The following is a 27796-nucleotide window of genomic DNA, read 5'->3' as shown; positions in this document are numbered from 1 at the left end:
CCTCACACAACGATCCGCACACGCCCCCCTAGTCCTTTGTGCTTGGCAAGACATTTTTAGCAAAGAATGCTCTCTTGCTCTCTTTTTTTGTACTCGATACATTCTCATCTAGACGAACAAGAATTTCCCTCTCGGCAATGGACATTTCTAAACCCCCTAAACCGTCCCTCTCCGCCTCCTGGACCAGGACCTTATAGGTCTGTGCCCAACAGCCAACCCCTGCGTCCATGCGGTGTTCTTAGACACAGAATTAGAGTTAATCCTCTGTTCTAATAAGCGGAGGACTCAACGGAGGACACGGAGCAGACAAGCTCAAACAGTTGGAATCGCATCCCCCCTTTTGCAAATTCCACTCCAGCGAGGATCGCCTACCCGCACAGCCCCCTCCCCCGTGGGAGAGACATCGCCGGTGTCTAGGATGTCACTAGCCCTTGCTCCCGCTCTGTCTCGCAATTTCGCAATATGCTTAAATTTTGTCTCCAACGTTACTGGCGGGCGCGCGCATTCTTCTTCCGTCGCAGCTCGGTTCGTGAGTAACCCGCCACCGGGTCAAAGCAAGAAGGCAGATCTGATTATGGCTGCTGCGTCAGACCACGGAGACGCAGAAAAACGACCAGTCGCAGCGCGTAGCATCACAAGTATGACGTTTCTTTTACTGGCAGGAAGCAAACTGTCGCGGCCGCGTAAGACCTGGTGTCACCCTGGGAAGATCAGTCGCCTTTGAAACGTGCGACCCTTATTGAAATGCACGGACAACGGCCGGCATTCGCACGTCCAAACGATCACTGGCTGTGCGTCGTCGAAGCGATTAGCTTGAATTTTACTCCCGCATCGCCAAGAGCCAGCAGGTGCAACCGGAGCCGTTGGGGGAAAAGGGTCTGGACTCGCGGCCGGCCCCTGTGCTCGTCTCTCTGCACATGAGACATTCCTGCAATGCACGCCTATCTGTAACCTTATAAAAAGAAGACATGCGTAACTGCGCAAACTTGCCAAGACGTTGAACAAGGTCTTGCACCGCCTTGCTGTTCCACAGACGCGCGAGTTTGGAGAACAACTGTTCTGATTGAAAAGGGGAGTATCCCGGGCGGCGCATGATGATCCCGTCCTTGGCAGTGGCTTATGCCTTTCGAGATTCAACTCTTCCGGTGCGCAAGTGGCAGCCTACTGGCACTTTTATTAAACAATTGGTCTTGGCTGGGCGTCGAGGCTTGCAGATCGACTGCGATTTGGGCTTGCCGTTTTCCTTCTCCTTTGCTTCTATTCTTATTCGCACGCCTTTTCCTCCCCCGTTTTGGTGTGCCCAATCTGCCGTTCCTGTCCAGGGGGGGGAAAGCCCGGCAAGCCGTAACTGATTCCTGCATTTGCCAAGTTGAGCATATGCAGAGGGAAAAGATGACATGTACTCCCTCCAAATCCGCAGTGTTGCACCGAGTTTGTTATCATTGCCAAGTCTTGCGATCCGCTCCGTCTCGGGGCGTTGCGGTCATCTGCATTTTTTCCTTCTTGGTTAGACGGTATCGCAATATCGCCACCGAGCTCCGGGTACACAATTTTACACGTAGCATAGTACTGGCGAGTGATGATTTGCTCTCGCCGGCATATACTTTTCACTCGCTTTCTGCGATGCTCCACATACTATATCTGCCGTGCGTGGGCCAAGAAAAGAAATCGGCAGCCGATCGTGTCAGAAGCAACACCCTGGCACATGGAGCTTTCTTATGCGCTTACAACTTGTTTGGTTTGGGTCTTTTTTGGGCCAATAATCAGTCATCATCTTGCGATGAGCTTTAATGGTGATGTGATACGTGTCGATTGATCAACTGCTCAGGGACCTCTGACTTGTCCAGGACAGTCGGCCATTACGTGGAAGGGAGGGGCTCTAAGTTTAAAAATAGGCCGCCATTACCGTCCTTGCAGGCTGCTCCTTACCAGGAAGCATCTCAAGGCGGCCATCATTTTTGCATATGCGAGTCCGCCTGGTACAGGGATTTGCAGAGGGCACTCGTGGCATATACGTAGCAAAACCCTGCTGTCCCAACAAAAAAGACATCATCCTGCATATGCGAGAGTGCCCAAGAGGGTCTAACTTGGATCCCTAAAACAAGGGTCTCAAAGAGGTTCAGCAAGATTTGTGAGACGACTTCTGCCTCCTCCTACCGTCGGCACCGAATTCGCGCCCGCGACCCAGGCTCTTGGGAGCGCACGAAGCACACCACCATCACCGCCCGTGTCTGCAATTCCCTATCTATTGTTGCACAGCATACGCCTCGAAAATTGTCAAAAATGACATACTCTGGATAGCAGCCCTTTTTGTTTCTTGTCTTTTGCATCAAGATAATCTACTACGTTGGGCCGTCGGTGCCGAAATGGCGCACCTGCTGACCCTCCAACATCGGCATCTCGGCTCGGGGCGAGACGAGGCTGAATTTTGTTTCCTGCTCGTCGCGTCATTGTCGGGGCATTTATCCTTGGCCAATAGTTCTGCCTTTCTTGGCAAGAATTTCTTACCTGCCGCATACTTGGCGTACTCGTGTTTTTTTTTTTTTAGTCGGTGTTCTAAGCAGCTTAGTAACTTGAAAGGATCCGACCAGGGCTCAGGTCCCGTCAAGCCGTGTACTAGTTAGGATGGCTCGGGAAATTGGGCGCATGAGCACTTTGTTCAAGGAGAGAGGGTTGATGAACAAGGAATAAATCGTCCGAGACATTCTTAATCAATAACTCTACGGAGCATCCGTTACCAGCAGGGCTAGTTACTTGGCTTTTTCTCGGCTGTTGCGACGACGGCTGCATGTCGCAAGGAGACGCCTTTTTGCTCACCGACGTCCTAAAGTAGAAGCTGTGAGCGTGGGGACGAGATGCTAGTCTCTCCCGAAGGAAAACGGGATCGGGACACGTCGCAGGCCATATTTGGTCCCTGGCTCTTATTCGTGAAAGCTCTGGTCTTCATGACATGTCCATAGCTATACGGAGTAGCTGAGGCGCAATAAAGCGCTCGGTAGGCATTCACTTGCTCATCATGATTACTCTCACAGCTCGCATCGGCAAGGGGGGTGGTGCGATCTCACATCCGGGGGAGGCGGAGGAGGATATGGTCATCCAGCGATCCCCAACAGAGATGGAGCCAGGTTCGAGGGGCAAGGAATAGAAGACCATTTCAAACTTGGGTCGGTTTCCCGGCCGTCAAAATGCCAATCTGCCGGTTCGGGTTTGGAACGCATCCTCCGTCTCGGCTGACGTTTTATTACTCAGGCTGCAGGGTACCTCGCCAGAAATCGTCAATGTTGACAGCGCGCGCATTCTGGGGCTCGCGGCCCGGACTTTTCTTTTTCGGGCTGCAGGAAGAATAAGCACTGAGCATTAAAGGACTCATCTCAGTTGTATCCGAGTTCCCTAAAGATTCTGCTGCCGTTGACGGTTTGGCGGCTTCGCCGCATCTTCATTCGGCAGCCACAGTCTTCCTACACCAAATGGGCTTTAGTACAGGAGAAATATGACTCGAGCTTAAAATCATCGCAGAATCGCAGGCAAAATAAAAAAACAACTACCGCATTCTCATGATTTGACTTATTATCGGTGTCGATCACCAGCGTGAATAAGCACTACCACGACAAGACAACGTGCAATGGTGTGGGCGTATCTGACGCGCTGCAAAAGACTTCAACCGAGACTATACATTTGAAAAAGGTCAATCTACTTATTCAGCTGCCGCGTACTGACGCCGTTGTTGCTCGATGAGAGAATCTACCTCAATCAACTTCACTGTTGGACATCAAGACACGAGTCCCTACCCTACATCGTCATCAGCAGGGTGCAGACGTGAACTAGGGGCGACGAGATCGGCGGTATAAGACATTTCGTGACCACCTATCTACTACATATGAGATTTGAGCGTGTTGATACCTTTGTACATGAGCGCCAAACAGGTTCTAGAAAATCCACAATGCCTCCCAGATTATTCGTTTTAAGCAAGCAACTTTGTTCCAGACTTTTGTCCCTTGTCCAAGCAGCAACGTATTCCATAAAATTTCCAAAAGCAAACATCATCCATTATCATGTTCAAATCAACGTTGGTGGCTCTGAGCGTCCACCATGGTGGCCATGCCTTCACCCCATAGGCAAAGTCATCGTTGGCTCCATCGACAAATCGCACTCGTGGAACCTCAAACTTGTCGGTCACTGAATGATGACGACTGATTATGCGCCCACGGACGTCTTGTCATCATTCGGTAACACTAGTAGACCAAATTTAGGGCAACTGATACTTTCTGACCTCCATAAAGTCCTTGACCTCCTCGTCAAAAATATGGGGTAGAATGTATTTGCCATACTCATGCCACCCATTTACCATCTCAGGGCGCGAGTAAAACTTGAAGTTCTCCCAATACTCAGGATAATAGCCGGCATCTTCCCAGTCGAGTAGGCCAATGACTTGCATGTGCTCGTTGACAATGATGTTGTCGGGAGACAGGTCGCAGTGGCAAAAGACCACACGGTGTCTCTTTTGGTTGAGCTTGCGCAGATAATCGCGTCGTATAGTAACTGGGGCTGCTGAAATAGTTGAGACAAGGTACTTGTTGAAGTCCTTCTGGGTCTTACAGATAGGACCAAAGTGAGTTTTCGCAAGTCGACTGTCGCGAATGTCCAGACCATCACAGCTGCCGATAACTTTGGGAGCGCTGTCTGGGATACTCAGGTGCAGGAGCATGTTCCGGACTTGAGTAAATACGTCAATTCTTTCCTCGTGGGTCAGAGTCACCCAGATCCTGGTCAGAGCTTGACCAGCGATGTAGCTCATTTTGATGCTGTAAATGTCCTCGCCGCCAGCAGCGTAGAGCCTTTCCCGACAAAAGACTTTCGGAACAGGCAAGCCTTGTTGGCCGGCATTGCGCAGGGCAACGCTCTCGTTGGAGGAAACGAACTGGCCTTCCTTGTAAACGACCCATCGAGTGCGGTGGCAAGCAAGGTTCACCTGGCGACCAGGGGCGCGGGACAAAAGATAACTGCCTGAGTAAGTTAGAATTGGACTGCATCAACTGCCGCTCGGTACTCTGGTTGAGTCAACCTACTGGAAAACTCCAATTCCTCATCGACGTCGTTGTCCATGTTATCCTGCCAGTATTCTTGATACAAGGCAGCAAATGGCTTGCGCTCAAGTTTCTGTGGGCTTCCGACTTTAAACACAGCCTCGTCCATGCGACGCTGGGGCTCAGAAGGATGCTCGTTGCGCACATCTCGGCCCTCAATAATCTTACCGATCAGCTCGATACCGTGTCCATAGTCACGGATTTCAGGCAACGGGGGCCTGTGACGGAGGGTCTCGGGAACCTTGACGTCGTCCATGTCGTCCATGAAGAAAATCCCAAAGTCGAATTCTAGATTGTTGTCGAGTTGCGGAAGCAGAATGCCGTGTATAGTGGGATCTGGCGTCTCGTAGAGATATGTCATGGGCGACACGATGGTATGATGGGTATAAGAGTACGGGCGGAGAGACAATCTCAAGACAATGAAGAAAAAACGAGAGGCGATCAAAGCTCCTTAGCTGGATAGTAAGTAGACGGGTCGGCTCGTGAGTTAGAGTGTCTTGTCGGCCATCGTATCTTGAGGTGGGAAGCTGCAGATTTATATGGATGTTGAGGGCATGTGGTGAGAAGTTGCTGCAGGGTGCCAGCCCAGCATGTGCTTGGCCGTGCGTGACGCAGTTTGCAAAAGCTGATTTACTCCTTGTCTATGGCCCTACTTCGCCCCCCAGTTGGTCAGTGTTGGTGTAGCACAGGCGCGGAAGCATCCAGATGTAGTACAAAGAGACTAAAATGAACCAGAGCGATTGAGAGGAGAAGAAGGGGGGTGTGAAGCGGGAAGAGAAGTGTGGTGGCACAAGATGGGTGCTTGTTGGTTTCGTGGCCGAAAAACGGGTTTTGTGTGTGCGTAGCGTCTGTTGAGCGACAGGGATCCTTCTTTTTTCTTTGTCTATTCAGTCGCTGGTTGAGTATGCCTGGAGCTATGTGTCGCCTTGGGCAGCGTTGCGTTGCATCTGCGCGTCTAGCACGAAAGTTGGCAGGGCTAGGCTTGCAGAGACGGAAAATGACAGCTGAATAGAAGGGGCTGGTGGGTTGCTTTGCACATGCGGCATCGACGAGTCGTCTGCCTTGGCGGACTTCTTGGGGATGTGCTGCGTGGCGTATGCAGTATGCAGGCCGGTGAAGATTGGCTATAGCCCTGTTCCCTGTTTGCTTTACTTTGGACACCAAGCGTCGTCGACGGTGATGGACGACGACGAGGGGGGATGCGAGCAGAACGGCGATTAGTGGCCGAGGCGACGATGACAGGTAGAATGTGTTTTGGAAGTATGCGGCTTGGGCAGATGCACAGAACCTTGATAAAGTATGGATGATGGATGGCTGCCATCATTCAAATCATGGTCCAGGCGTCGCAATCAAACAGGAGAGTGCTGGATGAGGGGATGATGCGTGGCGGACAGAGGGTGGCGTGGTAATCCATCACACCCATCCCTTGGCTTGTGCATTGCGTCGAGAAACGGCGGCATCGACGGACGAGAGCAAGGATGATGGCGTGGGAGTGGATGTGTTTGGTGAAGCCGTGATTGAGTGGACGGAGGCTGCTGCACGAGTGTGGAGGAGTCAGGAAGTGAGGCCGGAGAGCCAGGCGGAAAGAAGTTTAGCCCAGCCGAGCTAGTGTCAGTTAGCAGCGGGAAGGTCCACTGGCCCACTGTAGCCCACTGTTGCCCACTAGCCCAGCCGTCGACAGGCCTGTCGGTGCAACAAGTCCCCTGCAAGAGCGACCCCCACCCACTGTGGCTCCTCTGTTACAGCGGGTGGCCTGCCAGAGTCCCCCAAAAAGTGCCCCTAAAAGTGTCGAAAAGTGCTCCAAAACACAACTAAACGCCTCTGAACCCCTCCCCGCTCAGGGTCTGCACGACACCCAAATAGGCAGCCGGACAGAGCTCTTGCTGCAACGCTGTGGAGGCTTCATTTTGTCCTGCTCCTGCTCCTGCTCCTCCTCGCTCCCTCGCCTTGGGCAGACTACCAACGCCGGCGCTGCATACCACCCACCACATTCATCTCTTGTCGACACTCTTTTTTCCATTTGGCTGGCAGTGGCCAGCTGCCAACAAGGCTAACCATCTAGCCATCTCACAAGCCGCAAATCATTTCAACGGCTCGGCCAGTTGCCGTGCCCTACATAACGTTAGCAGGCTATCAGTAGCTTGCATCACAAGCGAAGACGACATCCACCACTGGCATCACCACCATCACCACGATTATCATCGCACGTATCCGTACAACCCCCGGCTTATCCCCCGACCCTCTCGACAGTCTACCCCTCCACCACATCAAATCTGTCTCGCCTTGATCCAGGCCCTTGCAGCTTCGCACAGTCGTCCTCTGATCGGATGTCTGCATATCATGACCGGATGTTGACTCTCTTTGGATGATCCCCCATTGAAATTTACTCTCTCAAAAAAGGACCGACGGCTGCCTGCCTGCGTGGCCCGCTTGCATGGCCTTTACAAATTTGCTCTTCTGGACCGCGCCAAGCCACCGGGCTGTCAATGCTCACGCGCTGGCTGGACGTTGTCTTACCCTTGTAAGGTCACTCTTCTGTGCAACCATCGTCGGGGTCTAAGCTAGATTTGAAATACTTCCTCCGCATACTCGTTCGCTCCCCATAATTGGTCGCTTTTTGTCCCGGTTTCCTGGTCTCGAGTCGCACTGCAGCTTTGTTGGTTCCCCCATGCACGTTGTTTTAACCCTGCGCAGCGCGGCGGACTGCACACTGGCTCTAGTCATGTTTCCGCGCCAGCTGCACTGTCGTCACCAAACAAATTTGACTGATCATTGAGACAATGTCAATTATGCCATGGTGCCCAGAGCGGTCATGTTCCGCCGGCAGCTGAACTTAGCCTTCTCGTGCCACTGTGATGCGACCACCTGGAATCGGCTGCCTATCTTCCATGCATGCTTCTCAGCAGGCTTCCTGAGTCGTCTCTACCAGACATTCGGACATGTCAGTTTTGTGTGTCTTGCCTCACATCGTCGTCATCGTGCGGCCGCACCAACCTTGGCTGTCAAAAGCCGGGTGGCAGGCACGCAGGCCAGCTTGTGCTCCCAGCTCGGGGTACAGCCGAACCGTTTGCGTTTGCGAAACTCTCAAAATCAGGGAGCAGCTACCAGGCACGGTTCTTGTGTGGCTCACTTGCCGCTACCTGGAGACTGTCTGGTCCCCCCAGCAGTGCTGTATGCAGCTGAGGACTCGGCGCTGTCATACCACTGGGAGAGCTGCTGTGTAACCACACCACTCATGCATGTGCCTCTTATTCGATACTCTTATACGACACTCTGAGTTGGACGTGTTTTATGACGAAGCGACGTTTATGACAAAGGGGTTGCGGTAGTCAGCGGCATTTGCCGAGACGCAACAACGCATCTGCCACCCTTCTATCCGAAAACCATACTGGTACAGCACACCCCGTACGCCTCGGGACTTTTGCCTGCATGAACTACAACTACATATTAATAGTCAACATAGTATTGCATCGCCGTTTCCAGGGAGGATCTGGGCAGACTCCGCTGCCGAAGAAGAAAAACCTGTTATCAAGCAGCGGGGAAGAGGGCGCCGGCAGAGCAGGGGTGGCTCGGCTGCGACCAGGCTAACGAGCTGAGCTGCGAATTCGAGTCTTTTTGACTGGAGCGCCCCCGAGCCCAGTACAGTGGCGTATCTGACAGAAGCACGCCAACGACGGCCCATTGTGACGAACCAGCTGGGAAGCGCGATGTGGCATCGTGACGGCTCTCAGCAGAGCAAGGATTGTCCCGTCTTTTCCCATGGTCGCACTCCGAAGGTCCCGGTGCAGTGAGCTGATGCTCGCGGCTGGTCAGTTCTGTCGACGCGAAAAGAGGAAATGATGGTTCTGGCGGCAGGGGGGACAAGGGGATCAGCAAGCCAAGCTTGGAGAGACAGGCAGGGCTGGGCTGCTCGTCTGATCGTACAGTAGGACGGACCGGGGAAGACCCGTCAATGCCGTCACCCACACTGCAGACCGTTGATGGCGTCTGTGCAACTCTTGGCTGACTAGCCCTAGAGTCGCAAGGACGGTTGCGCATATGACAGCTCTGCATTCAACGGCCTCGACGCACAATGCGACCCTGGAGCGGCGACAGGCAAGGTCAATGATGCCTCTTGCTCGTTTCGGGATTGGACCATCTTTTCTCGCTCCCTATTTGGGAAGGGGAAAAAATAGCATCTGCCGTGAATTGCAGTCCTGTGTCACTGTGGCAGTATTCACTTGCCTAGTGGCCGCCTTGGTTACACCAGACCTGACACTCTTGTCCGGGAAGAGGGCACCATGGCCCATGAGCAATTATTGTGAGACATGGCATGTTTTGGCGTATAGAGGCCCATGCATATGAAGTTCGATGCCCTCTGCGGGCCACGGTGCTCGATTGATGCCCGCCGCATGCTTCTAGTCATCTTGCGTCGCTGGGTGTATGGTTGCGTCGAGTTTGTATGCAAAGGTGATACCACTTTTTTTTTGCAAATTGGCCTGCAGGAAGCAGTCCCCGTGTGTTGTCTCATTTCAAAACGCCGTCAACAATTTATTGGCAACAGTCGCCCCAACAATCAAACAACGGAGAGATTCCGCCATTCATGTCACAAAGCATACACCTTGGACGGTGAGGCCTTGGAGGTTGTGTTAGAAATCGGGAGGCACACTCGCCGATGTCGCGCGGAAACACGAGTCAGAGACAAGAAAGGAGGATACCTTTCGCCTTGAGAGGTTTTTTTTTTTTTTTTTTTTTTTTTTTTTTGGATATTTCCAGCGCTACCTGAAGTCGCGTCAGCTTGTGCTCATGTCTGTATATTCTCCCGGCAGGCTCAGACGGACTTGTTTACCAGACTTGGAAGGCCATGTCGGCGGCCGATCCGGACATCCGATCGACTCAGGATGAGACTCACGAGGCATGTTTCGCCCGATGCGAAGATTGACTCGGATCATGTCTACCGAACCCTTTTTTATTCCGTCCTCGTTTGCTTTTCTGTCCAGGTTTCAATTTACAGTTGTAAATAAGAAATTTGAGTTATTACTTGGGATCAAGGTTTTTTTTGACCTTGTTTGTGTGTGCATCGGACCGCGGAAAAGCCGAATCGACTTGCATCATGCAACAGGGCAATTACAAGCGGCCGCCGCATAGGATACCACTAATAAAAGATTAATATTTTGGGAGATGGGCGTGAAACTAGCTGCCGAAATCTCTGGGGGTCTATTTTTCCAACACTATTTCCTTTTTACTTGTTTTGCAGATGCATGCAGTGTGATGGCGGTAAGCTACCGGTAGCTTGAAGCCCACAGTTGGGCGTCGACCTGATGCTGCCAGGTTGATGCTTGTCAAGCGCACGCACAGGAACAATCAATGGCTTCCAATACTTGAAATACGTTGACAAGCAAGATGGTAGTTGGTTACGGATGGATCGTGAATGGAGCCCGGTAAAGGTTGAGTTATGCTATTTTTGGAAGGATAATGATGGAAGCTCTTTTTCCCGTCTACGTGGCAGTTGTGTGACGGCGGACAGGCACCGCACCGGAACTTGTTGCCGGTTGGTTGAGTGAGCGTCTAACCTAGTTATCAATCCAGGGACACGCACGCTCGACATTTAAGTCGTCAGTGTGTGGGCGATTGGGGTTCCAACACGTTTCGACGGGGTTTTTATCAACGCTCCATTTTCTTGCGCGTTTTTTTTCCTTTGGCTGTGCCTTTGCCCTTATCGACAGCTAGCGAATCGGCTGAAGTGGGCTATGATTTTCTACGCGTCATTCCGATAGCTCGATCGCAAGGCCGAGAGAAATAGCGCCGAACCAGAGAGTTTGTTCCTGTAGGCAGGCAGTCAGTGTCCGGCCATGTGTGGTGTTGATTTTGCGACATGTGAAAGATGCCAGACGCCGACAGCCGAAGTCTTTTTGAATCAAACTGTCTGAGCGGGCGCGCCAAACATTTGTCGACGACCTAATTACATGAGACACGACCGGCAGGGAAAAGAGAGACCTTTCGCGAGAGACAGTAGCCGTGACATCCCGTCGATATCCGCCGATTTTTCTTCTTCTTCTCCAAATCACACACACCGCCAAGCAGTTATTATTATTCAATAGCTTCGCGCCAGGGGTTGTGCGTCCTTGGGCTTGAGTACTTTATTTGCTATCCAGATATATTCACCTGCCTGTCCTAGAAGCTTCCTTGCCTACCTAGGTCTCGTGCAGGGTTCAGCACACAAGTGTCGAATCATGTTCATAGAGGCTGTCATGCTAAGGCACAGGATTGGGTGTCTGAGGACGCCCCGGGCGCCTTTCCCCGGGCATCCGATGCATCAAGTCGTACAACGCAAAGGTAGCGCAGTGGCAGATTTGCTGCTGAGCCTCTTTCTTCTTTGCGTCTTCTCCTTCTTTTGCTTGCCTTTCTTTGTGTGTGAGAAACGTGTCTTGTTAGGTACTCTTTGCTTTCTTCCCCCTACTGTATCACGAGGACGGGCCGAGGCCGCGGTGTCGATTAGTCGCATACACTAAGTTTAACACAGCGGCATCCTTGCAGGCATGTGTTGGTACCTGCCGTGTCGTGCAAAGCAGCAACATCAGCCCGCAGGATGCAGTTTTGCATGAAGGGAAAGCAGCTTAGACGACAGTTTCACAGCGTCTGGAGTTTGGCATCTTAGTAAAGTCGAAGGAGAAAACAAAATGCTGCAGAAACAACGGCGCGCCGATCACGCGTCCTACCTCAGGGTACTTTCAGGGACCGCATCCACTGGAGCCCACTCTTGCAGCGACGCCTCCAGCGCGTCGACCACTAAAGAAATCGCAATTACCGCTAGAGACCGCTGCAGAGACCGCTAAACCAAATTGTCCCCGCCCATCCACGAGCGCGAGCGCTGGCAGCTTGGCAGCTCACGCAACCCTCCATCTCGCGTGCCTCTTGTCGTCCGTCTCTCGACCTGGTTTGGTGCAAGCTGCTTGTCTCCTTTATTCTTGCCTGCAAACCATCACACACATACGATACCACATATTCCCGCGATATCCTCTTTTTGCGCCGCGAACCAACCAACCAACGCCACGCATCGTGCCCGACCTGCTGCTGCCCGCCGCCTGATTCTTGCAAACCGGACGGCCATTTTTTCATCTGTCTCACGCGCATCGACAACCCGTCCCGTCCGCGGGCAGACCCTGGCTCAGCGGCCACCGACACAATATTCAGGCCACCCTTGCAAATCAACAACGCACGCATCTCCGCCCGTCAACCACCCAAGCCCCAGCCCGCGCGCAGACGACCATTCATCGCCAGTGTAGCATCTCCACCCTCCTCCTCTCTGGCCCTGGACCCTAGTCTTGGCTGGCGCAGCGACTTTGCGACTCTGCCCTCTCTCCGCCCTTTGCCACGAGACCCTGCAGTAACCCGGCCCGACGACCCTGCACGCTTGCTGCAACCCAACGCCAGTCCGCCTCCTTCTCTCTCAGTGCCACCGTAATTGGAGAATTCGACACCAGGTCTTGCATTTCTTGAGGAAAGCACGCCTCCCTCTCTCGAGTCGCTACGACTCACCACTGCCGTTTAGTCGCGCCATGAGAGCGGTACACTCGCAACGCCGCCCATCACCATGACGAGGCAACACTCCAACGCCTTCCTCCCCTCTGGAGGCTTCGACCGTGATGACCTGCTCGGAGCTTCACCCTCCCGCAGCCAAGCCGAGCCCTCCATCCCCTACGACCTGCAACCCATCTACGAATACCACACGCACTCCACGGGCGCCGCCGCAGCCCCCCGCTTCGCTGCTCCCTCCGCGCCACACTTCAACTATACGTCCTCTCACATGCCCCTTGCCTCTTCCTCCTCCTCCTCTCTCAATCCCTCCTTCCGTCGCGACAGCAGCCTCTCGCCCACCGATATTGGCATCGCCAGGGCACCCCGGCCCTCAATGCTGCCTCCTCCTGCCGGCAGTCTGGGCCGCGATGCTCTCTCGCCTAGCCTGGCTGTCGCCACGTCGCTCTCCCGCTCGGCCTCTGCAGACGCCGCCGCGCCGCAGCAAACCTCGCTGCATCTCGTGCAGCGCCTCGCGCAGCAAAACTCGCTGATCCGCGAGGCCTGGGAGGCCGAACGCAAATACCTCGAGGCGAATCGGAAACGGGCCGAGGAAGTCTACCAGGAGGAGCGCACCATTATGGAGGACATGCGCGAATCATGGCTCAATGAAAAGGCCGCCATGCATCGCGAGGTGCACGCGCTGCGCGACCGTGTCCAGCATCTCGAGAGCGAAAATGCTGGCCTGCGGTCGGTGACCTCACCTGGCAGTCAATGGAGCGGCTTGGTCTCGCCCTCCGCCGGTGCCAAGCTGCACGCCCACTCGCTGCCACCTGGCCTGGAGGGTGCTGCGCGGCGACCACACTTTCTCAGCAGCAACGGATCGCGTGCCTCTCCGACGGGGAATCCTGAGCAGCTTGCATCCATGCCCCTCGACCCGCGCACCCAACCCGAGACGTCGTCTGCACGGGACTTTCTTGCTTTCCGCAAGAAGACTAGCGACGTCCCCATCCCGCTCATCGACGTCCACGAGATCGACCCGAAACTGGACGGCATATTCATCAAGGCCAACGCCGTCCGCGACACCTTTACCCAGTCCTCTGTCAAGTCCTCGCCCGCCACGTCACCACCCACCGACCAGAGCTCCTCGGAGCAGGCAGGCGTCGGCCTCACTCGTCGATCCTCGTCCAAAGCGCAGACGATGCAAGCACTCGCAGCCGGCGAGATGCGCCGCAGAACCATGCACGCGGGACACACGCCCAACCACTCGCTGTCTCTTTTCCCCACCATGACGACGCTCGACGGCAGCATGACGGCTGGTCAAAGCGAGGCGACGACGCCGACGGCACTAAACAAACCGGTCGAACAAGACGACGAAGAGCCGCCGACCCAGCCCGTCCCAGAACCAGAGCACGTCGACGTTGCACCAGAGGAGGACAAGCTACCAGACGCGCTAATCGATGACGTCGACGAGACGCAGCTGGAGCCGCGCCTGGAGCCCAAGGACGACGTCCCTCTCAAAGGCCCTCTGATGGTCAAGAACATCCCCGCGCAAGACGAGATTTTCTGGGCCCGCGTCAATCAGAAGCTGGAAGGCATCAGCCACAGTAAAGAGGAAGCGCTACCGACCGTCATCAAGTCGCAACTCGCAGACGACGACGACAAGCCAAAGACCAACGGCAGCGCGTCTGATGAGCTCGACGCCGCGACCAAGCCTGTCGAGGCCGACGTTCCCTTGAAGATGCGCACGACAACCAACTTTGGCGCTCCGTTTGGCGTGGCATAGCATGCTCGTTCTTCGACGAGACGGGCCAAGACTTTTCCGATGTGACCTTGTTCACCTGTGCCAACAATAACCTACACTATTTCACGTCTACACGATACCTGTTTTCTTTTTCTTTCTTTTGTCCTCTTGTGGCTATTGCATTACGGAATTCAGGGAACCTAAATGACTGTTCATATACCCCCTTACCCAAACACAACACATATACACCATACCCGTTTTCTTATTTTACATCTTCTTTAGAGTGGCGAAAATTATCATTGGGTAGCACAACTTGAGCGAGCCTTTTTTTTTTCTTGGGACTTTTTTTCCTTCTATATAGACACATTGGTTTTCTTTTTTCTTTTTCTGGGGATAGCAGGTTGTATATACAGCTCTTTCTGTTTGGTATAGATTTTCTTTGTAAGCCTTGATGGGCTCGATATGTATATCCCCTTTGCTGCGAAGGGTGTGTCTTGGGTACATGCCTCGATTAGACCAGTTTGATAGACACATGTTCTCTCCTTCTCTTTGACTCTGGCTTTATTGATACGTATTTTATACTGCACAATGATTGGGGACAAGTTTTGTATGTGCATGTCGAATTTATTTCTGCTTGGCTGTCCTGATTCAAAAAAAAAAAAAAAAAAAAAACACCCAGAGTCCCTCCATGAAAGAAAAACGCCGCGCGGGACACGGAAGAAAAGTATCTCTTGTTTTATGTTTTTCTTCGTGTCTGCAGATACTGTATCATCCAAAACGGGAAAGCTGTCATAACGTCGTTTTTTTAGGGTATATCCGCCTACTTTATACTCCCATGGTAAAGTCGTGCTCGATGCCTGGCGTGACGCTGGCCATGAACTGCTTCCATTAGTACCCACGTCGTCAAGAAAACAAGGGAGAAAAGCGTACCTTGAGGAATACAACCAGATACTGGTCCACGCGAATCGCCACCTCATTCTCGTCCACCGCCTCCGTCTCCTGCACCTCCTCCCACTCGTCCTTGTCGGCCGCCTCCTGGGCACCCTTGACGTCGAGCTTGCCAATCTCATCCACCAGGCCCTCCATCCCTGCCGGCGCTTTGACTCCCTGCCCCCTGGCGAGCTTGTCGCGGCGGATGCGCAGGGCCGCGTCGGCGCGGTCCAGCAGCGTCTTCATGACGGAGGCGTGCTTGCACGGGTGCACCGACGCCATCTTGATGTTGTTGGCGAAAAAGGGAAAGTCCTCGAGCGTGACCGTCTTGTCCTTGTAGTCGCCGACAATGTCGTCCATCATGTCGTGCGGCGGGAGGGGCTGGCCGTTGGTCTGGTAGCCGGAGAGGTAGAGGCGCGGCGTGCGGTAGTAGGGCGTGTACATGATGTAGAGGGTATATGTGCGTCGGCCGCTGGCACAGGTATCGGTTAGCTAACTCCATTGTATAGCGTCTTCACAAAAAGGGCAGGGATCTGTCGCACCTTTTTTGGGCGCCGGCGCCGGCGTCGCGGATGATAGCCTCGTCATCATCCTCGTCCTCCATGTCCGGAATGTCATCCTCCTCCTCGTCATCCGCCACGCCGACATTGCCCGCGTCGTCCACCGTGCGGACGTCCCTGGCCTTGAGCGGCTGCGAGCTCGCGAGCCCGCCCGTCCTCAGCCAGCCATCCTCGTCGTTGTCACCCGCGGCGGCGTCGCCCGCAGCAGCGCCACCGGCCTTGCTGAAGCCGTCGTGGACGACCGACTCCTCGTGGCCCGCGTCGCCGGCAAAGTCGTCATTCAGGCGGCGGTCGCACGGCACGTTGCGGGTGACGAGATATTGCTTACCGGCGGGCAGGTAGCTCACGCGGCGGCTCTCGTCATCGGCGTCGCCCCACGCCCATGTCGGGAACTTGTAGACGAGGTAGTCGCCCGCGGCGACAAACTCCTCGGGCGTGATCTGGCCGGTCTGGCGAAACGTCGACGTGTGCGAGACGGGCGTGTACCTGTCGCGCAGGGTATTGACGGTCGAGTAAATATAGTTCATGTTTGCTGCAAAAGAAGCCTCCTGATGATGTTTTCGGTCGTATCTATTGGTCGTTGTTGCTGGTCGGGGCTGTTGGGCTAGGATCGGTAACGGTGTGTTGGAATCTCGATGTTTGTTGCAGATGCAGGGTCCAGGCAGCGGCTCGGGACTATCGGGTAAAGAAGATAAACAGGCAGCAAGATGGAGAGACTTGCTTCCAAGTCGGATGACAGTGTCGGAATGACCTAGAGTTGAGTGTTACTAATGACGACGTTTATGGTTGAAGCTCGTCACATGGTGGGGGGGAGGTGGGGGAGGTCAAGCGCCGATAGTGGCGGGGTGTGGCAGTCTGGTGATTGGGCGAAGCGTCTGAGAGCAGCCATGCAAGAGCGCGCTGCCTGGCGTAGGGCAGGTCGCTAGACATAGCAGGCGCCCATTAAAGTGTGACGCAATAATTATGGAATTTATGATAGCATTTTTTTCCTTTCTAAGTTGGCATTCTAGCATCTGATGAGTAGCTCTGTGTCCGTATAGCGTGTAATTAGTGCGTAGCTGTCCCGGCTTCCGTTTTCTGATTCGCGGTACAGCGCTGTCACCGCCGGCCACCATGACCTGAAGCACCTAATTACAGTACCTTCTTCACAATCTCAGTGGTCAATTGTTCTCCATCGCAACTTCAGCTTCAGCTTGAATTTCAGTCTCTACTGGCTTCTATCTCCCTCTACCCTTTTCTACGGAACTGATAGTAAAGATACCGCAGCGCGCGTCCCTGTAGCTTGACGTGTTCCCTGCAGTGGTATCCGCTTGAAGTCCGCATTGTTAAAACTCATGCTTACGACGATACTCGCGTCGTGACTTGACGCTAACGGCAATGCCTCAATCAACGCACACTAATCAACAACTGGCTAGCCTGCACATAGGCTAAGGCCTTGGGTTTTCGCTTCTCCTGTAAGTCGGAGACTTCCAAGCTTTCGTGAAGCCGCGCTAAAGAGTTCTTCAAAGCCGAGTGTAATTCTAATATGCTGTCACTGAAGCTAGGAGCACTCATGAAGGTGCGGAGTACTGTCCGTTGTCATGCCGCGAGGCACAACCGACCATGTCAGCGCGTTGAATAAAAGTCCCCCGTTTTGGCGCAATTCTTCCGGGTCAAGATACGCGCACATCCCCAGCGCTCCGCTCAGACCAAAGACGCGGAGAATCATGTATACCTCCGATCGGTCTTGGCTAAGGTGTTTGCTCTGCATCTACAATTAATGCTGTCAGCATGCCAAATGAAGCTAGAAAACGATAGAGGCAGGGAGGGAAAACAAACCAAGTCATACTGATGGCTGCTCATGTAAAATGGAGTACTGCGATGGCTCGTGGTCGTCTTGACCTCGATGTAGTACTTCGGGCGAGCGCTGCGCCAGTCTTCCGAAAGGTAACCAGCGTCAATCAGCACGCTAGTAAAGTCGCCCGCCGAGTCGTCATATACAAAGTCTGCTGTCTCCCTCAGGCCCCAGCGCTCAAGGTCCACGTACTCCGGATGAGCTCGCACATACGTACGAATTGTGCTTTGCCAGTTGCCGAGGCCCCAGCCTGACAGCCGAAGCCTTGAAAGGAGCTCGTAGATCTCGGATGGATGTTAGTGCTCTTTTCTTTTTTTTTTTTTTTTTTTGAAGTTTTGAATGTATAAAGTGTTAAGGGGTTTGCTCACGTAAAGCTCGCCAGCCGCTCCGACCTTTTTGTCACGCTCGAGCTGGGTATCTGATCGTAGCCCCGCACTGACGTCGATGCCGTTGAAGCTGTACGGTACATGACCGCCCAGTTCGACAAAGAGGGCGTTGCGCAGGCTGTCCAGGTTAAAAGCGCCTCTCGATGGGAACGATGCTGACCGTGCGGAGTCGACAACTCGCTCCAGAATTGTGCGATATTGACCATCGTCCACGCCGGCGGCCACCGGTGTGGACAGGGTTAGTCCCATCGATGAGGATAGCGGCAGAGCGGCAGGCGTGTATGAAGGCTGTGCTGTTGCGGTTGACCCTGTTGGACTGGCAATGCTGTAGGTGGAGGATTGAGGCGTGTACGGCCTGATGGTCGGCTCAGACGACTGACTGCTCCGGTCTCGCGCCATGTGGCTTTGGGCAAACACCTCCGCGAGCGTTTCAGTCTCGGTTCGCGCATTATTGGAGACAGAGTGACGGATAGCATCCCCAGTGTCGGCCGCCTCTTCTTCTTCATCCTCTTCAGCCTCAGACTCTAGATGGTCCACGTTATCCACCTCTATCCTGAGGATGCTTTGTCGATCCAAAATATCGTCGAGAGCCTGTACATCGCACGCAAATACGAGACTCAACGCATTGATGGCTGCAGTGTCGGTATGATCCTCTATGTGTCCTTCGGGGTATTCCATGAGCCACCACAGGAGCTTCCGAGGCAGCACCGAGGAAAAGGCCACAGTCTGGGCTTTCTTTTGTTTCGGCACGTACACCTTGAAATGCGGTGGTTCATGATCAATGAACACGTTCGGGGATGAATCTTCAATCGATACCGCTTCGCCATTTTGCGACAGCTGCAAGCTAGTGTGTATGCCATCTGTTTCTATTGTTTCTGCATCACGAAGAAGCTGGTACAGCTCCGAGTAGCTGTCATGATACTTTGGGCTACCACATGTCGCTGCAACTCTGGGAAAGTGTCAGAAGGAACGAAAAAGCCGTATGATATGCTCAGGACGAACCGAAGTATGAAGTAGGCTTTCCGGCGGAGATCGCGGCCGGCTGCGCTGATAGGCTTGCCCGAATTCGGTAGGACAGATGTAATGTCCTTGACGCTGTTAGACAGGAATCGCCCCTCAAGTTCAGTCCAAGCGAAGAACGGCCGTAGTTTGTGAATATCCTCCAAATCAAAGCTCAACATTGCGACTCTGCCCCAGAAATGCTCACGTAAATGCGCACGGTCAGAAATTGCGAAATCGGCACTAGCAGAACGTAGGACTGGCTCGCTATTGCCATACTTAACGGGAAAGATCTTTGCTCTTAGCAGAGGACTGGGATCAAGCCGTGTGCGCTCACGTCGAAGGAAATCGCTCAGTGCGAGCATCGCCACGTTAACGTCCTCGACGGAATTTGTTTGCGGCTCCTGCTTCAACTCGTCGTACACCATCTCTAGCGTCAGTGATCTTACTCCAAGCTTAGAGACAAAGAATCCCTCGAGCTCCTCATATTGGGTGTCGAGTGTTACTTTGCCACGAATGGCTGCTGAGCTGGACCAGAGAGTATCCGACAACTTGTACCAACCACGTTCGCCGTGAGAAATCACCATAATAAGAGGCTTCTGAGTGAGAATGGATCTGTGACGCTCATGGTCAGACTATATACTTCAAAAAGAGATATGTGAAATCGAAATACTCGCCTCAGCTTCGGTGCCGAAAACCGTGCCCTGTCAAGGTATTTGTAAAGCTCAGTGATCTCCTCATCGTTGTCCCCGGTATTTTCAACCTTGTCTCTTATGTACTCCAAATCTGCAATAATGTCCTCAGCAGATGTTGACGGGATACCTACAATTTTGTGAAACAGCTGTTCAATGTACACCATCTGCCCGTCGCCAACGGTTCTCGACAATAGCGGTCGCAAGGCATGCTTCGTACGCAACGTGGCTGGCCCCTGCCAGACGCAATCTTTCGTATGCTTGAAGCAAGTCTGGTCTTCCAACGGCACAAGAATAGCCTTCTCATAGAAGTAATTCCTGCATGTCTCGTTAGTATAGTATTTGATCAGAGGAGGAAATTCACAGACTTGAGTTTTGTTGCTGTACTTGCTGAATCTATCTGAGCTGCATGTTTTGCCGCTATGGCGACATAGAGGTCGTAGACGCGCTGAGCCTGCGCAACTGAAATGTTGTCACTTCGGAAACGCCATATGAAACTCAGAAGATGCAGAAGAAAATCCAAGTTTTCTTCGTGGCCGACAGAAAAATGTCGATATAGAAACTGCCATTTTGAGTCTACTTGGCCTGCAGTTTCCGAAAGGTCAATCTTCAGAAAAGGGAAGCCTTCACCAGAGCCTGCGACGAAATCGTCAAGATAGTATTTCGCTCGCTGCCTGAGACTCTGGAGCGGTAGCCAAGTATCCCGCAACAAGGTCGAATAGGTAACTTGGCAAAGCTTCTGGGCCTCTATGTCACGCATTTTCGTTCTAAGAAAACGATTGGAACAAAGCTGACTGCCTTCATCATGCTGTAAGTGCGCAAGCAAGCTCAAAAAAGACAGTGGCCGGTGCTCCAATATATACACGAGAGCACTAGAGAATTGATTCGTTTCAAGTGAAACCAAACGCAGCCGCTCTCGCACCAATAAAAAATCATACAACCATCGCTCCCAAGTCGGATGCGCGGGTGTTGGCGGACTCGGCATATCAATCATATACAGTGGATGGGTGAAATCAACGGCCAGACCAGGCGCGGAGTCCGATGCAGCTAGAAGTACCTTGGCGCTGTAAGGGTCCGTGGAAGAATGCAAATAAATGTCATTCGTTGTCACGGAAGTCCACCGGTTGCTATTTGTAACAATACTCAACTGGGAAGGGCGGATGACCGACGATGTGTCCAAATGCGTGTAGTACAGAAAGTGGAAACATTCACGGATGTTCGCGTGGTTTATGCTTCCACGAAAAGCTCGAGTAATCGACGACTGGACATCACCTGGAAGCAGATGAGATATGCCGAGCTGAACGAATAACGCTCGCCGATAGGGATTGACCATTGCATCAGGATCCAGAATGTCGAGATCAAGGCAGTGCGGGATAGTGTAACCCTTGGTTGTTGGAAAGTAGACAGTCGATGTGTTTGCGCTGGTCCAAGTCCTCTTAGCCAAAGGTATCAATGAAAGTGATTTGAGTCGCTGCGCAATGGCAAGCTTTTGGTCCAACCATGAGCAAAAGAGCTTGGCAACAGCAGATTGCCACGCCTCAGTTGAATGGCCGTGTAGACGCGGCTCTGGACTGTTCAAATCTTTCTCGACGAAGTCAAAGAACTCATTGAGATTCAGAAAAGTGAGCCCGTAATCCATTAAGATGTTTAACGTCGTAAGCTGATATCTTGGAGAGATAAACATATCCTTCTCATCGTCGGTGAACAGCGGTTCGCCATCGAGCTGTTCATCCTCGGGAAGGCGCCGAATATCTCTGATGCGTCGGGGCTGGCGTTTTGTGCGCGACCTCAGAACCTCGGCTTCGCTCAATTGCTGTCGAATTTCAGAATTCAAGCCCACCCAAAAGCTGTCCCATTTTGTTTCCTCCAAATCTGGTAGGAACAGAGGCCACTGGTAGCATAGAGTTGGATGATCGCAGAACTCAACGATGGCGCTAACAAAGGCTGCTGCGATCCATTTCCGAAGTGCATGGTTGCGCTTAGATGTAATGACGATCCCTTCACGGTCGACTTTAGTATCAAAGTCGGAATGAATAATGAACTCCGACGTGTTAGTATTCACTAGCGTTCAGAAAGAAAAACCGTTTACTCACCTTGTAGCCGTGTTCACCGAGAGGCAGGAAAGCAAAGAGATGCTGTCTATCTGCGCACAGCGGAGCAAATTCCTCTGTCAGAGGGAACGCCAAAATAACCTCGGCACTTGAGGCGTTGGCTCTGGCATTCTCCGACGTTGGAGAGCTGCGACCCTGGCTCCACGGCAAATCATGGGCCTTCAACTTGGTGACGTGGTACAGTTGGGATTTGATCGCCTCCTGCTTATCAGAGACAGAGGAGCGATTTACGCGAATACGAAAATCGTCAATGACGGCCTTCTTGAGTTCTGTGCTCCTCAACAGACGGCCGTCTTTGTAATGTTCGGTCCTGATGCACTGTAGCTTTTTCAGGAATAATAAACAAGATTCTTGCAAAGTATCCAGCTGGCTGACTACGTGGCTTCGCAGATCGCCCGAGCCCGGCTCGTCGTCGCGCAAGCAAAGTGTCATACGCGTAAGGGGCGCAGCCAGCGTTTCGCTTGAGTCAACCCAAATCGGCCGGACCATGCCAAGTCCTGGGTCGTCTTTCTTGTTCTCAAACTTGAAAGAGAAGTTTCCGGACTGGATATAAACCTCGGTAGCCACGATAAAAACTGACTTGAACCCGATTCCCTTCGCGCCAATGTATCCGTAGTCACTAGATTTGGTACTTTGACCGACATGACAAATCGCCGTCAAGTCCCTCTCCGTAAAGCCGTCTTCGTTGCATTCCACAACAAGGTGGGAATCGTATACTTTAAAAGTGATGCGAGGCACTGTGCCCGCCTTTTTCGCCTCGGAGAACTTGTTATCGTCCGCGTTTTGAAGGAGCTCAAAGATGAAGCGCGCATTACTGCTGTACAGTTCTTTCGCTAGTCTAAAGCTTATAGTTAGCTCTGCAGTCCGTAGGTGTCGTGAGGAGAATAAAAGTCCGTTTTGACGGAATGCGCAGCCGCAGTTTCCAGCGAAAGGAAGCTCTTGTCGATTTTGCGACGGTAATCCTCGTTGAACCGCTCGATGTCATCCATCATGTCCTTGTCCAGGAAACCCCATTGCTCTGCAAGCCCCTGCACGACGTGCTTCGCCTGAGTTTTGCTTATTTGGCTGGCCATGTTCAACGTTGAATTATCCAGTCACGATTGAGCGCGTCAGAAACCTTCAGAAGCACGAAGACGATTCGAGATGGCGCATCAAAGGCTACCGCGCAGTTCTCCGTTGAAGTCGAGTAGAATATTCTCAGAAGTGGTATGTTTTCGATGATATTGCGGTAGAGAACTCACACGTAGCCAGGCCAATGGAAATTGAATCTTTACTTCCAAATACGGCAGCCGTCATCTTCATCCAGCAACATTCATTGAAGGAATGTGGCTTGCCACAGGCGTATGCACGTCTCAGGGGTTGAGCTTACTCGGCGGCTATATGCACGTTCTTGTTGGCTACGGCTAGGGAACGTGGGAACGAAGGCCAGTAAGGTGTTGTGGGCGCCGACCCAGCTGCAGGTAGCTGCACAAGGCTGCCGGAGAGTAACAGAGCCGAGACACAAAAGCATGTGGGACAAGTTTCAACGTCTGCGGGCAGCACCGTTGAAGAAAATTGAACGTCCCGAAATACTGGTGGCTTGTTTCGTATACATATGTCAGAGTCTGTATAGTGACACTATGAATGCCATGTCGTCGATTTTGTGGTTTGCATGCAGAGTCATGTCTTGAGGGAAGCGGAGAAAACAAAACAAACCAGGCAGATAGAATCCATCAGAAACAATGAAAAGCAGAAAGGCGACTACTTGGACTTGAAAAGATAGAACAAAAAGTGCCAGCGATTGTGGAGAATCTGAACATCTGACGGTAGTTGAGACTGGACATGATAACAAATAATAAATGCAATTTGGGTATTCCGCTCCTCTAAATGCTACATCTCCTCTACCCCCTTGCCCATGCCAAGGATCTTTTTATTTTTAGTAAACACAGAAATTCGTCACGTCGTCAACCCCCCCTTCCTAGGCCTTGTCTTCGCCCCCCTCCCCCTCCTCCGCCAGCTTCCTCTTCTCCGCCCTCTCCTTCTTCTTCTCCAGCAGTTTCTTCAGCTTCTTGGCCGAATTGAACACGCCATTCGTACCGGCGCCGCACGCCGCGCACGACGGGTCCTTGCGGTAGCGCTTCAGCGCGCAGGGCTCGCAAAAGTAGTGCCCGCAGCGCGTAATCACCGGCTCGCGGTAGTCGCCCTCGCAAATAATGCACTTGAACGGAATCTTCTCCAGCATCGCCTCTTCCTCTGCATCATCGCCCGTTACAGCTGGTTTATCACGATTCGCATTGGCTACGACGGTGCCGGCGAGATGCGTCTTGCCCTTGGAGACCACGTCCCACTCCTTGTCCATCTGCCACCCCTGCTTGACGTCCTCGCGCGAGTGCAGGTATTTGCAGTTGTCGCCGAAGCCGCAGAAGCCCGTCTTCTTGTAGTCCTTGCACACGTCGGGGGCGAAATCCATAACGGTGATGGTGCGGATGTTGGTGGCGGCCTTCATGGGGCCGACGGACCGCTGAGGCGCGTCGGGGTTCTTGGTGATGTAGGACGTCTGATTCGCGAGGCCCCTGTACGTGCCGTCCGGTGCAGTCGAAGACGTAGTTGTAGTTCGTGCTGATGACGAGCCAAGCAGGTTCTTGGCCGACAGCGCATCGGCGGCGTGCTCGTCGTACCAATTGCTCTGCTTGGTGGCGTCGTTGGCGGAGGTGATGGGGGCCCGGCGATCGGCCGTGTACGCGGACGCTGTGAGTTCTCTTCCGGCAGTGGCAGCGCCGGTGGCCTTTGATGAGGCTGTCACGACGGCCGTCTTCTTGCGGCGCTTGACGCGCTGGCCCGACTCGTCCTCGGACGACGAGTAGTCGCTGTCGCTGTCGCTGCCGGCGGGCGGGGGCGTCGCGGGCCGCTTGCGGATGTTGGCTTTGCCCTTGGCGCCGCGCTTTTTGAACATGGCGACCGGGGCGGCGGCCGCAGCTTCAGAGTCCATGATTGTGTGTATGCGACGGCGTCGTGGTGCGGTTTCGTGGTTGGGAATGGCAAGAATGCAATCTGGACTCGACGGACGGATGATGGAATATTCTGCCAGGAAATCGGGTTACAGGCTAGTTTCGGCCTGGTTCTAGCGGGCGTTGGCGCTAACGGATCGCTGATGGCGCTATACCTCTACTGGTGTAGGTCAGCTCCGTGCGGCGAAAGCAGAGGACTCTCTGATTTATCAGCCACATCAGTGAAAAAGTATTAGTCTTTCTTGACTTTTGCCATCATGGTTTATGTCCAAGCTTCTCTTGCTTTCTATATTCCAGCAGTGACTCTTACATCCGTAGCCTGCCTCTTTCCCCATCCCGCCCAAGTCAGAAACGGGTGGCAAACTAGCTCTCGCGCTTGGTAATTTCGCTGAACGACAGTCTTGCGTGCCACACCCACCACCCCGACGCTAATACACATATCGAAATTGTGGCATCTCTTTATCCGTCAGGTCCATCGCGTTCAGCACCTCATCGTCGAGGCTGTTGACCGCCACTGCATCGCCCGGCGCCGAGAGCTGCTCTGCGTCTCGGCGTCTGTTCTCCCGAACAAGATAGAACCGCAACAACAGACTCGCCACAAATGCAACCCCGAGACAGATGATGAGAGATAGGAAGCCGGACGGATAACTCGGCGCCTCTGACCCAAAGTACAGCTGCGGGCCAACAATGTTTCCGGCGCAAAAGGCCATGAAGATCTGTCGAACAGTAAGCCAACAGCCCCGGAAGCCACTCGAGACAAGAAAAGATAGAAGATTAAGAACGCGGGAGAGACTTTTCTCACGTACCATGGCATTTGTCGTCGTCTTTTTTGTGAAGCCGGCCGTGTTGCCGGAAAGCATGGCCATGACGAGCGGAAAATACGCGGCGAAGCTGGCGCGGATGAGGACGCCGGTGTAGCGACCCCATTTCAGATGCGGCGGGAGCTGCCGGATGAGCAGCCCGCCCAGCATGCCCAAGAGAACGCAGGCAGCCAGGCAGTATGTCCGGATGTTGTGGATGCGCGTGCTGATCCAAGTCACGAGGATGATGAAGCAGAGCTGCGAGAGGTACTCACCGGAGTAGAGCAGCAAGGTGTTGAGCTCAGTGAATCCAAAGCCTTTGATGACAATCGACGAAAACTTGGTTTTACATAGACTTAGTTGCTTATTTCGGTCTTGCTGTGATGGATGGAGTGACTTACACTGCTTGCCCCATTCGCAACGCATGCGCAGAACTGTACAACGGCAAGTAGCCAGGTCTTGACATCCAGGAGCGCCTCGCGCACCTGATACCACTTGTATTCGTTGTTGCGGATGCCCGTCATGTTTTTGCTAACGCGCGCCACAGCCATGTCTCGTTCCGCTTTGGATAGGCACCGGGCCTTGGCCGGGATGTCGGGCAGCATGGCCAGGACGATGGCCGCGAACAAGACCGTCGCAGCTCCAAAAATGAGAAACAGTGCCTATATTTGCGGTGGACATCTACATTAGCTTGGCCGACCCATCGTACTAGTAGCCCGAATGTACAGTTTTCCTTTACCTTCCAGGGTGCCACTGAGTGAATGTGGCCGATGCCGTAGGCGACGATGCCGCCAAAGATGCCGGCGACCGAGTTGCCCGCAAACCACGCGGCGTGCCGCAGCGGCTGCTCGGAGCGCCGGTACCACATGGCCACGATGATGGTGAGCCCGGGGCCAAGCGGCGCCTCGCACACGCCGAGGAAGAAGCGCACGGTGAGCAGGCCGGTGGCGTTATGCGGGAGCGCCATCATCATTAGAACGCTCCCCCAAAGAAATCTGCTTTCAGAGTCAGTGGATTTGCACCCGTGGGCAGCTACCAGGCCATCAACACTAAGGGCCTCAACTTACACGGACACGGCCATAAACTTGGCCACGGGCATCCGTACCATGATCCACGCCGCGGGATAGGACGCGACGAGAAAGCCAAAGTAGTAGATGGCAGCCGCCCAGGAGTAGTCGCCGCCGGAGAGGGCCAGGTCGGGCCGGATGCCGAGGATGGCGGCGTTGCTTAGAGCGGACTTGTCGAGAAACTGGAACATGTAGGTCGCGCACATGATGGGCAAAAGGCTTTTCCCAGTATTACTTTCAATGAATTTTGGCATTGTCAAGAATTAGTTTGTGGTAAATTGCTTACTACAAGTCAATCTTGCGCAGCAACGGCTTCATCGCGCGCTGATCGAGAGGCTGAGCGATCTGCTCATCGCTAACGACGCGGTCTTCTTTGTCGTCTGCCATCTTTCCGGCTCTTGTACTCGATGCAACACTTTTTCGTCTATAAGAAGTGGCGGATGGATGGATAACGAATCCTCGCGACTGGAAATGATGGAACAACGACGTGTTGAGTAGCACGGCAGCCGGAGAGCTGGAGAGAGCTGGAGATGTGGCGGCGATCTCTGGCGGACCAGCCCGATGAGGGGGAGCTGGTGTCCGATCTAACCGCCGATGTCTTGTATGCCATAAGCACTCGCCTGGACGCCGAATTGCCGCGCGAAAAACATCTTAAATCCAATTAACTCCATTTTTCGTTTCATTAATTATGGATTCTTTCAGCGACCGGTTCACTTCTTCGCTATTGCTATTGCTCTTGAGCTCTCCCGAATCGCTTCTTTGTCGCCATGGCTTTTTGCTCCAAGCTCACCGGATTCACGTAGCGCTGCATCATGAACGGGCCTAACAGTAGATTGTGTCGGCCTCCGACGAGCTATCGAATCACGACCTTGGTTTCGGAAGAAGCCCAACTTGAGAATTTGCAACAGGAAAAAAAATGCGGTGAGGGGTTGTGTTGTCTGGCTTCGCGACAGCCCGCTCAGTGAGGCCACTACCGACATGAGTACATGACATCCTTGACTCGAAAAGAAGGACAATATACAGTTCTTCAACCATAAGATGGTGGTAACTGATGGTTAAATCAAAATCCCGGATCCCTACCGTTGAAGACAGGAAAAGAAGAACAATC

The 27796-nt window shown here is 53.3% G+C and overlaps 9 protein-coding genes across 10 annotated transcripts; 2 read left to right on the top strand and 7 right to left on the bottom strand.

Moving 5' to 3' along the window:
- Positions 1–2824: 2824 nt before the first annotated feature.
- LMH87_001864 (uncharacterized protein) lies at positions 2825–3153 on the bottom strand (the record flags this gene model as incomplete). Its single annotated transcript, XM_056193214.1, has 2 exons — positions 2825–3006; positions 3066–3153. 2 exons carry the CDS (start codon positions 3151–3153, stop codon positions 2825–2827), a joined length of 270 nt encoding a protein of 89 aa, XP_056050274.1.
- A 1093-nt stretch (positions 3154–4246) lies between these two features.
- Positions 4247–5445, bottom strand: LMH87_001863 (uncharacterized protein; the record flags this gene model as incomplete). Its single annotated transcript, XM_056193213.1, has 4 exons — positions 4247–4545; positions 4597–5004; positions 5067–5171; positions 5253–5445. 4 exons carry the CDS (start codon positions 5443–5445, stop codon positions 4247–4249), a joined length of 1005 nt encoding a protein of 334 aa, XP_056050273.1.
- A 2878-nt stretch (positions 5446–8323) lies between these two features.
- LMH87_001862 (uncharacterized protein) lies at positions 8324–8672 on the top strand (the record flags this gene model as incomplete). The annotated part of the gene is made up of 3 exons (XM_056193211.1): positions 8324–8409; positions 8482–8489; positions 8548–8672. 3 exons carry the CDS (start codon positions 8324–8326, stop codon positions 8670–8672), a joined length of 219 nt encoding a protein of 72 aa, XP_056050272.1.
- A 3985-nt stretch (positions 8673–12657) lies between these two features.
- Positions 12658–14364, top strand: LMH87_001861 (uncharacterized protein; the record flags this gene model as incomplete). 2 transcript variants are annotated; one of them, XM_056193209.1, is made up of 1 exon in its annotated part: positions 12658–14364. In XM_056193209.1, one exon carries the CDS (start codon positions 12658–12660, stop codon positions 14362–14364), a length of 1707 nt encoding a protein of 568 aa, XP_056050271.1. The 2 variants fall into 2 exon arrangements, with proteins under 2 accessions (XP_056050271.1, XP_056050270.1); XM_056193210.1 differs by having other exon boundaries at positions 12871–14364.
- A 783-nt stretch (positions 14365–15147) lies between these two features.
- LMH87_001860 (uncharacterized protein) lies at positions 15148–16339 on the bottom strand (the record flags this gene model as incomplete). The annotated part of the gene is made up of 3 exons (XM_056193208.1): positions 15148–15201; positions 15253–15724; positions 15795–16339. 3 exons carry the CDS (start codon positions 16337–16339, stop codon positions 15148–15150), a joined length of 1071 nt encoding a protein of 356 aa, XP_056050269.1.
- A 1013-nt stretch (positions 16340–17352) lies between these two features.
- LMH87_001859 (uncharacterized protein) lies at positions 17353–22907 on the bottom strand (the record flags this gene model as incomplete). The annotated part of the gene is made up of 9 exons (XM_056193207.1): positions 17353–17562; positions 17631–17930; positions 18015–18981; positions 19035–19646; positions 19709–20041; positions 20092–20177; positions 21054–21764; positions 21817–22672; positions 22807–22907. 9 exons carry the CDS (start codon positions 22905–22907, stop codon positions 17353–17355), a joined length of 4176 nt encoding a protein of 1391 aa, XP_056050268.1.
- An 884-nt stretch (positions 22908–23791) lies between these two features.
- LMH87_001858 (uncharacterized protein) lies at positions 23792–24802 on the bottom strand (the record flags this gene model as incomplete). The annotated part of the gene is made up of 1 exon (XM_056193206.1): positions 23792–24802. The coding sequence occupies one exon, from the start codon at positions 24800–24802 to the stop codon at positions 23792–23794; it is 1011 nt and encodes a 336-aa protein (XP_056050267.1).
- Positions 24803–25249: 447 nt separating this feature from the next.
- LMH87_001857 (uncharacterized protein) lies at positions 25250–25687 on the bottom strand (the record flags this gene model as incomplete). The annotated part of the gene is made up of 2 exons (XM_056193205.1): positions 25250–25537; positions 25628–25687. The coding sequence occupies 2 exons, from the start codon at positions 25685–25687 to the stop codon at positions 25250–25252; spliced, it is 348 nt and encodes a 115-aa protein (XP_056050266.1).
- A 62-nt stretch (positions 25688–25749) lies between these two features.
- Positions 25750–27075, bottom strand: LMH87_001856 (uncharacterized protein; the record flags this gene model as incomplete). The annotated part of the gene is made up of 6 exons (XM_056193204.1): positions 25750–25847; positions 25897–25960; positions 26023–26283; positions 26361–26616; positions 26689–26907; positions 26975–27075. The coding sequence occupies 6 exons, from the start codon at positions 27073–27075 to the stop codon at positions 25750–25752; spliced, it is 999 nt and encodes a 332-aa protein (XP_056050265.1).
- Between the last annotated feature and the right edge of the window lie 721 nt (positions 27076–27796).

The sequence above is a fragment of the Akanthomyces muscarius genome, chromosome 3 (genome assembly GCF_028009165.1).
Source record: "Akanthomyces muscarius strain Ve6 chromosome 3, whole genome shotgun sequence".
Classification (NCBI taxonomy): Eukaryota; Fungi; Ascomycota; class Sordariomycetes; order Hypocreales; family Cordycipitaceae; genus Akanthomyces; species Akanthomyces muscarius.
This window is presented reverse-complemented; position numbering and strand designations above follow the sequence as displayed.